This window comes from Ammospiza nelsoni, chromosome 3 (genome assembly GCF_027579445.1).
Source record: "Ammospiza nelsoni isolate bAmmNel1 chromosome 3, bAmmNel1.pri, whole genome shotgun sequence".
Lineage (NCBI taxonomy): Eukaryota > Metazoa > Chordata > Aves > Passeriformes > Passerellidae > Ammospiza > Ammospiza nelsoni.
Window position 1 is genome coordinate 85,820,954 of NC_080635.1, and position 13,039 is coordinate 85,833,992.

Genomic DNA, 13,039 nt, shown 5'->3' on the forward strand with positions numbered 1-13,039 from the left:
GTACCGATTTTCTGGCTCTCCTCCATTTGCAGTTGTGGTGATGATAAGCTCAGCTGCTGCACTGAGAATACACAAAAGTAATTACTTTATTTGATGAATGCTTTTAGGGGACATGACCTTACCCAACAGAATAAATAAAGTTGTGAGTAAAGTAACATTTCCCTCCCTACCTTTCTACAGAGTTTGGATTAGGGCTTGTTTGTTTGACTCCAAACCTTTAGGTGTTCATGTGAGTTTTGCAGGACATGTAAGTAATTCTTTGGGGCCAATCACAGTTGACAGTCACAGCCCTGAAAGAAAGCTGGCTGTATGTACAAGTGTGCATGTATTGAAGCCGAGACAGGCAAGGAGACAGTGAGCTATTCAGATCTTTTTGTAGAGTAATGGAATGCAGCAGCAATGAGAATTTGCATATGTTTAAGTCAGGCATTTGAGAGTGATCCTTCTCTCATAGCTCTCAAATAAATTCATGACAGGATGCAATACAGCAATATGTTCAATTTTTGACAGTTCACAGAAATGATTCATGGCTTTTTTGTTGTTTTTTGTAGTCCATGGTTGGCAGTGGAAGTTGGCAAAGAGTCAATGCACAGGTTGCAGTAAAATCTCCTCGCTATGCAGTGTTTGACCTTGCAGAAGGAAAACCATATGTTTTCCGAGTGTTGTCAGCAAATAAAAATGGCATCAGTGATCCATCTGAAATCACAGAACCTATTCAACCACAAGATACTATTGGTAAGGTATTAATTGCAAGACATTAATATTAAAAACAATAGATATTTTACAAACTGGAAATGGACAACTCTCATTAGAGTATAACTATAATAATAGTAGTTGACTTTATTTGTGTTCAGTTCTGTGACGGATTTAAAAAAGCCAAGATGCTAAATTTTAGAGACTTCCCTGAATTTTCCTAGTGATCACAAGCCTTGCTACTGAAAACAATAATCAGTATAATTATTTTTAGCTATTCGCTCTTTAGTGTTCTAATAATGTGACATCAAAAAATAGGTTAATCACTAACTTTGATAATTATATTTGCTGGCTCAGGTAATTATATACTACCTTATTCCCTACAGTTTCATCTAGATAAGGTAACCTTTCATTTCTTTCTTAGCATTCTGAGTTGCAAATTGCTGCTAGTGCACTATTCCTCTGTCATACAGATGAGCAGACTTCAGGGAAAGATACAACTACATATTCAGTGGTGATTTTCCAAATGAAAATGAAGTGTCTATCTTGGGGTCACATTCAAAAACACAAATGAAAATTTAGGGAGTGGCTATTAATCTTGTTTTTGAAATATTTGTTTTGTTTTTGCAGTTTTACAGAAGCCACACACAACAGCTTGATGTATTAATTACTGTCACCTTAAGTGCACATATCTTACTAGTGCACTTTCTAGTAATATATAAAATACTTACAGTATCTGATATACCACAGTTAAAAATATAATCCATACTTTCAGCTTGATCTGTGACTACATGACAAAGAAAAGCATTTTTTGCTTTCATATATTCTTGATTTGATGTCTCATTAATGCATATAAATTATTTAAACTGTTCAACATTCCCCAAGGTAGGGAAGAAAAACACTGTATTTATTGCACTTAGTACAGAAAATCAGCTATCCCTTAGGGGTTAACACAACACCTTCTGCATGACTCACAGCTTTAAATTAGGCACAATGCAGAAGAATCTATTTTAAAGAGAAATTTCAGCACTATTTTCAGAGACAGAGTTTGCTACCTGAGCTAAAATATATCAGAAACACTTGGCTCCTTTTAGTTGCCAGCACTTAGTGTCATTTGATATTCTTAAGGGTGACAGGGACACCTTCATGGGGACAGAAATCATTACACAGTGAATGTTGGTACCTTATGAGCAGAAACTAAAGAATGGTTAGGACATCCTAGGCCATCCTAAATGATACTTAAAATCATGCAGTTTAATTGAGTGGTAAAGGAATATTCAGTTTGTGGTTAAAATCTCAATTTAGGTGTTTCCATGTAGGTATCTACAGGTGCAGTAGATGCTTCTGCTCTGACTGTGGCAACTGGAGCCTGGAATATAAGCTGGCTGATGGTGTCATAAGTTGCCCGACATCACCCAGCTGTACAGTGTCTGTTTTGGGGTGAGATGAATAATTTTCAGGACCCTACCAAGCACTGATGGAAGGCTCAGTTTAACTGGCCAAAGTGACATCTTTTTCAAATGCTTTCAGTTTGCCATTCCAGAGGACTGTAGGTACTATCTCCCGAGTCATGTCTGACAACTCCATGAAGAAGTGACAGATGGTCCAAAATGGCCCTAAATTGTTTGTGTAACTGAGTCAAGCCCTAGCTCTTTGACTACAGAGGCAGCTCAAGAATATGTGCTTGTAGACACACATAAAAGCCTAAATGTAGGTACATTTATCAGACTGAATCCATTTGATCTTACAAGTTTATTGCCTAAAGTATTTAAGTATTATTCTTTTTAATGTTGAAAGACTAAGTGGAAGACATGCTGCCTTTCTTTTGTTTCATGATGCATGCAGTTCTCTGCAGTATCAATCTGAGGAAACTAAAATATCTTCAAAAGGCGAGTACTGGGTGCTTGTCTTAACCTGATGTGTTAGGCTGAGACCTTGCTTTATTTCTTGCATTGTGAGAGCTCAGGCAGATATTTTATAGTGTACAGACTCTGTGCTGGTTCTTGCTAAGATTTTTTTTTTCCATTTGGATCTCAATATTTCTGGTTCTTTTTATGCACATTCATCTGTTTAGATCGGTGTAAACTGACAATGAACTTTCTTTGCATGTAAAGTAAACTGCATACTACAGTACATTGAGAGAGCTATAGTCAACAGATTGGAGGAAGCTTTATCCACTTTTACTTGGTGGTGTTGAGGTTGGTCCTGGAGTGCTGTTTCCCAGTTCTGACTTCCTTAGTCAACAGGGATTGTTGTAAATTGGAGAGGTCCTCTGTATGGCAACCAAGATGATCGAGGGATTAGAGAATATGAATGATTAGAGAGGTGTTTATTTAGTTTGAAGACTTACAAAGATGATGGTGTCAAACTTCTCAGCATTGTCAAATGGCAAATAAAGGCAAGAGCCAAAAATTGTAGCTTAGTAAATTCATTCTAGGCATACTCTTTTAACGAGAAAGGTGCAAGGTGCAAGAGTGCAGTGCTGGAAAAGGTTGTGCAGGTAAGCTGTGAAATCTCCATTGTCAGAAGGTTTCAAGACTCATACAAATCTGTGACTGACACACTGGTTTAGTGTTGGTGAGGATCCCACTCTCAGTGATGGGCTAGAGGGACTAAGTGATCCCCAGAGATCCCTTCCAACCAGTGTTCCTATGCTTCTATGACATCCATCTAGCTACTTTTAGATAAACTTTTGGCATTCAAATATATGCTTAAAGTTATCCTGAAAAGCTCATATTTTTGGAATTGGGGCTGTCATTAGTTAACTGGAAGACTATTTCTTAATCCTCATGATATCATATCTCTATAGTTTATGTTCATTTCTTACTGGCACAGTAATGCTAAAGGGACATAGGCTATACATCAACCTCTTATTTGAGAGAGAAATTAGTGAGTGAAGATTTTCATGTCTGTATACTTTTATCCACACTCATATTTGAAAATATGTGGTCCTATAATTGGCTATCATAAAACCTGTATAAAATCATATGGGTAAGGAGCCTCACAGAGCATTCGGAGAAAAAAATAGAAAAAAGTATATTTGTATACACAGATATATATAGGTATGCAGACTTAAAGAAATGTATTAAAATGCATATCATATAACAATATTAACATGATAGGAATAGTTACAGCTGTAGTGATTAAATATGATCAAATTATACTGTGTTTCATCTAGTTCAAATAACTTTTATTTTTATGTATTTTTTAATATGTATATGTTTTATTTCTTTTTCTTAGTTTTACCATCTGCACCTGGTCAGGTGGTGGCCACAAGGAATACAAAAACATCAGTTGTAGTTCAATGGGATAAACCAAAACATGAAGAGGATTTGTATGGCTACTACATTGAGTATTCTGTGGTGGGATCAAACCGCTGGGAACCCAGTAACCATAAACCTATTAAATATAACAGGTATTGATAACATTCCTGTCTTTTTGGGAAGTTTGAAAACTGCAGGATATTTTAAAGACAATTTATGTGCTAAGCAATAGGATTATAATTGAAGGAGAATGTTGAATGAATGGGAAGAAAAACAGTCTGCAGACTCTCCGAGCCAAGATTTCGGAATTGCAGGGCCATTCTCCTCACCTTTTGATTTTTTTCATATATTTTTCTATTCCCTGACTTTGAGTTTTAAAAGCAAACTCTAGAGACATTATTCTGAGTGTCTTGGACACGGGAAAGTGCAAAATACGCCCTTTTAAAGTATGAGTTATATTGTGGGGTAAACAGACCTAATGAGGAAGAGTATGAGAAAGGAGGGAGAATTCTAAAGCTTTATCATAGTCCATGAATAACAGAGCAAAAGGTCAGGCCATTTCTGCTATAAATATGGTGACAAAAGTGCTTTGGCAGCTGACACTATTGTGCAGGAAAGCCAAGTGTCCCATTCCAGAAACATCAGAGCTCCCTGATCTCTTACATCTCTGGATAAAGAACAGTGGACCCTGTTTCTGATTCCTTTGTCATGACACTAGCACTGTTTCAATTTCTGATGATTTCTTATTCCCTCCTGAAGATATCAAACTTCATTATGAGATTCTTCAAGCAATTTCCTCTGTGAAAATCATATTTATTTTTATTGAAATCAATCACCAAATGCAAAAATTAGATTTTTAGTTTGTATTTTCTATAAAAAGCACATCATACTGTTTAGTGTATTATGTCAGTCATTAGCTGACATTTGTATTCTGATGAGTCCTTTTTTCAAGTAGTCAAGAAATATGATTAAAAACAGTAGAGACTAATTCTTGGTCAAAGGGGGTTGAGAAAGCACAAAAATAAGAAAAAAAACATTTTATTTCTTCATACTTGATCATATAGTGCAATAGCATAGCTCTGAGTATTTTATTTAGTACAGTAATTACCTAAGAAACTCAGATCAAAATTGAAAACTGTTTTTGACAATGACAATAAAACTACAATGAAAAATACAGTTCCTTCCCAGAATAGATTAGAATTTAGCAAGACAAAGTTCAGAGGGAATATAATATATTTTATCTGACTTCACCTGCCAGATCAGTACTAACAATCTGATGAGTATTGTGATTTTTGCTACAGTGTCCCTTCCACTTATATTGTATTACATCATGCCTTTTATTGCAGTTTCCTTCTTGGAAATATTTTCCTTTGTGAAGTTGAGCTTTTTAATTGATACAACAATATCATGTTACAGCATAGAATGATTTCTGTAAAATGTACACTAATGTGTGATGCTATCTTTTTTAACCCAGGTTTGTTGTTCATGGTTTGGAAACTGGAGAGCAGTATGTCTTCCGTGTGAAAGCTGCAAATGCTTTAGGATTGAGTGAGAACTCGCAGGAGTCGGAGGCTGTAACAGTGCAGGCAGCCCTTAGTAAGTGTGATTCTGTGCAGTTCAGCTTCTTCTTTCCCAAATGAGTGACATATCTTCAGCAATCACCAACTTTGGTCTGATTTACTACAATATATACAATAATATAATATCATGCACATGGGTTTAATGATGTCTATTCTCTGGCATGTGGCTGTTCTAGAGAAAAGACATTGTTTTATAAAAAAAGTTATTTATAATGACTGTTAGAAATATTGAATAAGATGAACTTTAATGGCCAGATTGCCTTTTGATCCTAGGCTATATTAAAGAAATATAAATACTGAGTAAGTTAGACAATTAGTTTCTGAGTGACTTAGACACTCAGAAACATTTTAGCACAGTATCTGCTCCATTTAGAAGAGTTCCAGTAAGCTTTATTACTGTGTAACTTAACCAAACAGAAAATCCCCTTTGTTTGCTCCAGGTTGGAGCACAGTCTACCTCCTCTGGTATCCCACAAACAAAATTTCTGTGTAAGATCAATCGTGCAGCCGTTAGTGGGAACGGTACATGTTGAGTGAAGGGTTATATAAATATTTGCAACAAAGAATACACAGGTCTAGGCTATCATGATTCAATTTGAATTAAGGGGCAGTGTCAGCTCCATACTGAAAAATTTTAAATAGGGCACATTTTCCCCAGCAGAGTGCCTTCAACCTCTTGGAGAAAACCAGTAGACATATTTGTGAGAAATAATGCTCTAAAAGATTTATAATTCAGTGTAGTCAATAGAAAGTAAATTTGTATATTACTGACAAAGTTACTCTATTTGACTTTTTTAGGAGGAAGTGTGTCTCATATGGGTAGGTGGTGCATGGACACTTGCACATCTATCACCACAGTGTTGTAAATGCACTTGCACCTGTTTTTCACTGTGTGCTTTGGAGATGAGGGTTGCATGGGGTATATCATCAAACACAGAGCACGTGGATCTTACACACACTTATGGGATGTGGACAGCTTTTATCCATTTTTGTAGCCTTTACAGGAATTTAGCGGGGCTATTTATAGATGACCTAGCATTAGCATGGCCAGAATCTTTCTGTAGTATTACTTTAAGATTATTTAAAGAAATTTGCTACAGTCATTCTTATTTACCAAGAAGTGGCAGTAAATACAAAGACCACATTTTGTTACCTCTGAGTATAGCACCATATCTGAAAAAAAGTATGAAAGGGCAGCTCTGCTGACTGCTATTGGTTTTCATGGTGACCGCTAGTACAGCTACAAGATCAGGGACTGTACTACTGTATTCTCTTCTGAATGAGGTAAGTTACATTCTCTCAAGTTATACTGGTAATTCAACTGAAGGTATCAGATCAGCTTTAGGGACAGGTGTTTAGCTGTACTGATTGAAGCTCTCCAGTGTCAAGAAAGGGCTATCTTTGAGCAGACTTTCAAGTATGGATGACAAATGCAAAACTACTTGCTACAAGGGGTGCTTGCCAGTAGGAGGGGATTAAAAAGCTCAGAAAAAGGGTTTTATTCATCTCTAAGAAGGTGTCTTGTTGACATTTCTACTTCTGCTACAGAAGGGAGTAAACCCATGCAAGGAACCTCATGAAGGACATTATTGTTCTGCCTCAACATCGGCAGAAAAGTTAAGTGACTGAAAATCTAAATATCTTCTTTCTGGGTGAAAAAGCAGTCACAGTCTGAATAAAGCATATAATATCAGGACAGTACAGGAAAACTGTGGTGGCCATAGATCAGTCAGTTGCATGACTTAATTTCATTCAAGTTTATAGACTTTTTTCTTTTTTTACTGGATGATTTTTACTGTATTCCATAATGACTTGAGCAGCTTATTTTTTTTTTTTCTTCCCAGGAAGAAGTCTTCTGACCTATTTAAATATTTTAGCATAATTTTTGGTTTGGAGACACTGGCATTATCTAAAGATCATCTGTTCTTCCTTGCTACCTTCTGAGAGGGCAAAACATTAGGCAGATGTTTTAAAACCTTCCATGTTTATGACTGGTCATAAAATGAATGTTGGTTAGCAACTACTTTGCTCTCATCGTGCAGCTGAGAGCAGTATGCTGCAGAAAACAGAAGCAATACCAAAAATGCTAAGCAGCTTCTACACTGCAGTCTTTAGACTCTGTCCTAACTCTCAGGTTGCTTATTTCCTTGTAGCTTGTCCTTCATATCCTCATGGTATCACTCTTCTGAACTGTGATGGGCATTCAATGACCCTTGGCTGGAAAGCACCAAGATACAGTGGAGGCTCACCAATCCTTGGTTATTATATAGATAAAAGGGAAGCTAACCATCAAAACTGGCATGAAGTCAACTCTTCCCTTATTACCCGGACAATTTATACGGTTAGTATTTTCTGCTCATTATATTCTTGTAGTTGAATTTTTTTCTTCGGCTTTTTTTAACAGAGAAATTCTTTAAATAATTACTTCAACAAAACTAGGCACTTCCATTCAGAGTGCAGCAGTGTTACACCTGGGTAAAAGATCATTGCCATCCCCTACTGTGAAATTCTAATACAAATAAGAGCACTGAGATAAGTAAATTTTGGAGGGAAAAGTGTGAAGCACATTTTTCACAAGGAATAAGAGGAATGAGCTATAAAATGTTCCCCAAGCTATTTTCGTTAATGATCACTGTATACATCACCACTGTAACAACATACAGAGAAAGGATGGAAGCATTTAGCAGGACAGATAACTGCTCTCTGTAGGACTGAGGACTTGCAAAAAAAATGGAGATGAGTTGAGAAAAAATATAACTGTCTCTGTTCTTACTCTCAAAATCTGCCTTCAGCTGAAAAAGCATGTTTATTAATGAACTCAGCATTATGTCTCGTCACCTCCTTCACAGAGTACAGTTTTGAAATAAATTACTTCTGCTTGCACCTGCAACTCATGTAATGTTTCTTAAAATAGGGAAATTTGGATGTGAACTTCCATGGAGAAAAGTCAGAGAGATAGGATATAGCAAGTAATCAATCAATGTGATGCTTTTTAAATTAAGTTAAACAAGCAGATTTTACTCACAAATACTTAAAATTTTATTTCTGCAAGTCAGCAAATTTCCTGTAAACCTTAGGACAGAAGTAAGTCTTGCAGGTATTTGACACTTAAGTAGAAGATAATAATGCAGATGAGCTGAGGAAGAATGTTGCATGCACAGAAGGCAGGAAGCAATACTCAGATTCATGTGTGCTTGTGACTGATTCTATGAGTGGCATCTCCGACACAGCTGATCGACCATGGATGGTGAGAAATAAAAAAGGACAGGTAGGATAGGCATGAAAGGGCAATACTAAACAATGCTTTCCACATATTTTTATTTTTAATGCATTTGTAAACAAATGAGTAATGTAAATTATGGCTTACCACTGGGAATTTAACTAGGTATTTAAGTGTCAGTCCTGCCAGTAACTGTATTTGTTCCTAAAAGTGCTTCTTTGTACATTAGCTTGAATGGCTAGAATGTGAAATACTGATGGTAAACAAAACCAAGACAGCTTTTAGTAGCACAGAATATTTTATGACATATTGCAAACAGAGAATGCCTGAGATATTCAGTACAGCACTGGGAAATCACTAAAGGTTTAATCTTCTCTGATAAAATAATTCTATAGGAGCCCCACAAATATTCTTTCCCTTAATAACCTGGGATTTCAAAGTCATTTTTACAGACTGATCTATTTTTCCATCTTTTGGGTCAAACTATATAGCTCCTTGTCTTCAGGAAAGTATGTCTAAATTATTTTAGTGCCTGACTTTTCTGTTACCTTGTTTGCTTTGGTCTTGTATTTGATGACACCCCATATGTTTGTTACCATCACATATTTTTTATCATTAAAAAAATCACACCAAAATCCTTTTTTATCTCACATTTTCAAAGACAACTATTTATTAATGAAAATCTAAAACTCTTTGGCATCTCCACTAGGAGTACCACTCTTACCTGTCTCTCTTGAGTCATATGATTAAATATAACTGCAGGAAAATTATTCAGAAGAATCAGGTGTAGAAGACTTGGTATTTAGGTGTTCTGGAAGAAGAAGGATGGAAGAGGGCTGCTGCCGTGAGGTGTTCTGGGTGTCGAGATATTCATGCCTTTCAGTCCTCTACTTTGATCTCAAAATCTGAGATGCTGCTGTGGGGATGGGCTCATTAGATGAATCAGAGTTAATTTACCAGGGACGTTTGCAGAGGATTATTATAGATTCTGCTCATCCTATTACCAGTAGTGGTAATGTAATATCACTTTGTAGTGGTAGGTAACATCAAGAGAAAGATTCATACAAGTCACAAAATACTGCTGAGAGGCTCTTTCCTGGAGTTACACCAGAACATTGTGGAACTAATTGGATTGTTTTTTCTTTTATTTTCCTATAATTTCCTTTTCTTCCTAGATCAGTCCTTTGTGACCTTTTTAAGCAAAACACAAAATTAACTCTTGCTTAAGTGAATGGCTTCTGAACAGCCATTCACAAGCAATGCAGGAAGGTATTTAATTTTAGAACACTCACCTGTAAGTACCTGCTAGTGGTCATTCATTGACTGGGCTCCTTGAATCTTTGCTCTGAACTCTTGCAACTTTTCATGCCAAAATATGTGTGCTGTTATTGAGAGGATTATGTGACTGAAACGTGGACATATAATATGGAAGTCGCCAGTGTGTTTGGTTTAAGAGTAAAGTCTTCAAATTAGACTCTTCCACACAGCACTAAGGCCTGATAATCAATTAACTAATGTTTATATCCAAGTATTTATTAAATGAATGTAAACAATGGCTTTTGATATATTGAATTGTTTTCTCAAATGAAAAAAGGTAGAGGATTTGACTGAAGATGCCTTCTATGAATTCAAAGTTGCTGCTGCAAATCTGGTTGGAATAGGTCAACCTTCAGATCCCAGTGAGCATTTTAAGTGTAAAGCCTGGACTATGCCAGAACCTGGTAAGTATATTAGTTCTGCATGAATCTCAAAGTCCTTAAAACACAGCCACGGAGTTCCAGCCAAACTCTGCAGGTTATATTTTGCTTAATTTCTTCCATAGTTCCTGTTGAGATTGCCCTTTCTTCTGAAATCTGTTAGACGTTACCGCCACAACTCTAATGATGACGTCTCTTTACTGGGGAACAGATGGCCTTTTCTTAGCATGTTGAGTGTCCTTTTCATTCCCTGCTCTCACCAGCTCAGAAGAACATTGAGCCTTCAGTCTATGCTTGTATCTCTATCACCTCTTCAAGCCCTACAAGCTCCACCTCACACTCACCACCTGCACAATATCTCTGCACCAAAAATGCAGGCTGTTAAGGATATTCCTGGAGTTTCAGATTCCAAAACTACATTAGCTTACAGTCACAAATAACACATGAGAGGGGTCTGTTTCTTCTGTTTCTTGATGTAGGGACAAGTGGCACAGCTAGTCTTATATTCTCCTATAGTGTGCCCATGTAAGTGTGTTCCCCTGGATTGTACCTAGATGTTACCTGAGAGGTTATTATTAGCCAGGTGTTAGAAAAATGTGCTAACAGACCTACAGTGGTAGTGGCAGTGCACAAAGTGGAAACCCTATTCCAAATAAGTATTTTTCAATGCTGAGTAGAGCACCTGTAACTCTAATTTCTGCAGGTCATTTGCCTGCTTACAAATCCCTCTCTTTTTGCCCTCTAAAACAAAAACAACACTGTTAAGTTCCAAGTAGTTCCTTTATATGCCCATATTCTTTGCTGAAAAGGTGTTTGTCTTTATGTTTTCTAGTTAAATTCTTCAGAATTCAAAAATCTTACCAAATGGATTTAATGACATGACCAAAATGTCAATATCAAAAGGGTTAATCTCCTGACCTTTACTCACTTTAATTATATTTTCTTATAATCTTGTGATATTTAGTGTAAATGGATCATCATTTGAACAATTATTTTTTTTAAAGGAATTAGCTACAATTTATGATCTCTACAGTTTTTTCAAAACAAAATTGAAATTATGCAGTGTGTAAAGAAGTGAAAATTATCCTTCATTTTAAATGACAGATAAAGAAATGAAATGAAATGAAATGAAATGTATTTTAAGGAAATGGAAAGAGTGAAATTTCCATAATGAACAATCTGACCTTTTAGTGTTTGGGTGATTACACTGTTCTCATTATGCTATGAGTTGAATAGACAGTATTGCTTTCCTCCTGCTTAAAAAAACCCACTACAAGCAAAGAACATTGCCCACCCTGCAAAAACCCTCAAATCTCTGAACCTGTTAAATATTTCACAAGCCTTTTTCAAAATATATTTTTAAACAATGGTTCAGCAATAATGAAAATAAATAATGAAGACTGGGAAAAAGAGCCTGACCCTCTTCCCAGACTTACTAAAGGTACTGAGGATTAGTGCAATGTGACTGCAATATATTCCCAGTGTCAACAAAATATTCTTACACCTTTTGATATGGAAGGAAGGTTTCCTTAGAAAGGCCAAAACCTTTTGCAGGATTTCCAGCATAAGTGATGGATTCTTTTCCCAGAGTCCATAATTATTTCATCCTTCCACAGAACTTCAGTCTTAGGTGTCTCTGTGAGTTTCTGTGTCTTAGTAATGATAGTTAATGGATTATCTTACATTGCTTTAAATTAAAAAAAAAATGTCTGGGGTCTCAGACTCCTCAGAATAGAATATACTTCATTACACTTTTCCTTCTACTCTCTAGATTTCTACCAGGTCCATTTGTCAATGTATTTTTAATTATTTGTGGATATATGGACATTCAGATTGGGATTTTTAAAGAACCCTGAGGGAATACTTTAGGTTCCTTGAAAATGGCATTCTTTCCATGAGAAAACTAATATTTATCCTTATAAGGTCTGAAACAGGTATTTAACATGTTTATTTTCTGAAATGTGTTTATCCACTTTGGAGAAAAACTTTTCTAATTTTTTTTCTTTCCCCCAATGTATTTGCTGAATTTCGTCCTTTACAAATTTTATGTTCATTCATCATTGGTTAAAATCATGTAGGCTGGAATGGCAATTAGATTTATTTGTAAGGCTTTCTACTCCTTTTTTTGTGATTATTTTAAATGGTAAGATGTGTTGTAGGGAAAATTAGTATCTTGAAAACTGAGGAAATCCTTAAGTCTCAAGTTAATTCTTAAATCTTCAGCTTTCTAGAACTAAAGCACAAGAAAAAAGCAATATAACTTGACCATGGTAGGAAACTTATATAATTATGCCTTTACATTTTTATTTATTTGCTAGTGTAAATAAATATCAAGAGTATAGTAAAAATAACTGCTATTAGTTAGACTGAATGGCACTTCAACAGGTAGGTGAAGGAGAAGGAAAGTATAGTAGGAACATAACCTGGTAGTTGCAAACATAAGCTCTCACTTATTTGTAGAGTATCAGGATATTCTTGGTTTAAATATTTCTTCTAACAGATATCATTCATCCTGAGAAGTTCCTCTCAGCTGTCCACTTCACAATAAAAATTCTTATGTCAGGGAACAAGAAGCCTGATCCAAAG

The 13,039-nt window shown here is 35.9% G+C and overlaps 1 protein-coding gene across 2 annotated transcripts in view; it reads left to right on the top strand.

Annotated features, from left to right (window-relative positions):
* Window positions 1–13,039, top strand: part of MYOM2 (myomesin 2) — a 76,232-nt gene that overhangs the window by 36,440 nt on the left and 26,753 nt on the right. The window contains exons 16-21 of one of the 2 annotated variants that reach the window (XM_059468723.1): window positions 552–735; window positions 3,934–4,108; window positions 5,431–5,552; window positions 6,335–6,355; window positions 7,690–7,877; window positions 10,351–10,477. In XM_059468723.1, coding sequence (XP_059324706.1) covers window positions 552–735; window positions 3,934–4,108; window positions 5,431–5,552; window positions 6,335–6,355; window positions 7,690–7,877; window positions 10,351–10,477 — 817 coding nt within the window. The remainder of the gene's footprint in view (window positions 1–551; window positions 736–3,933; window positions 4,109–5,430; window positions 5,553–6,334; window positions 6,356–7,689; window positions 7,878–10,350; window positions 10,478–13,039) is intronic. The other variant, XM_059468724.1, reaches the window with a different exon arrangement.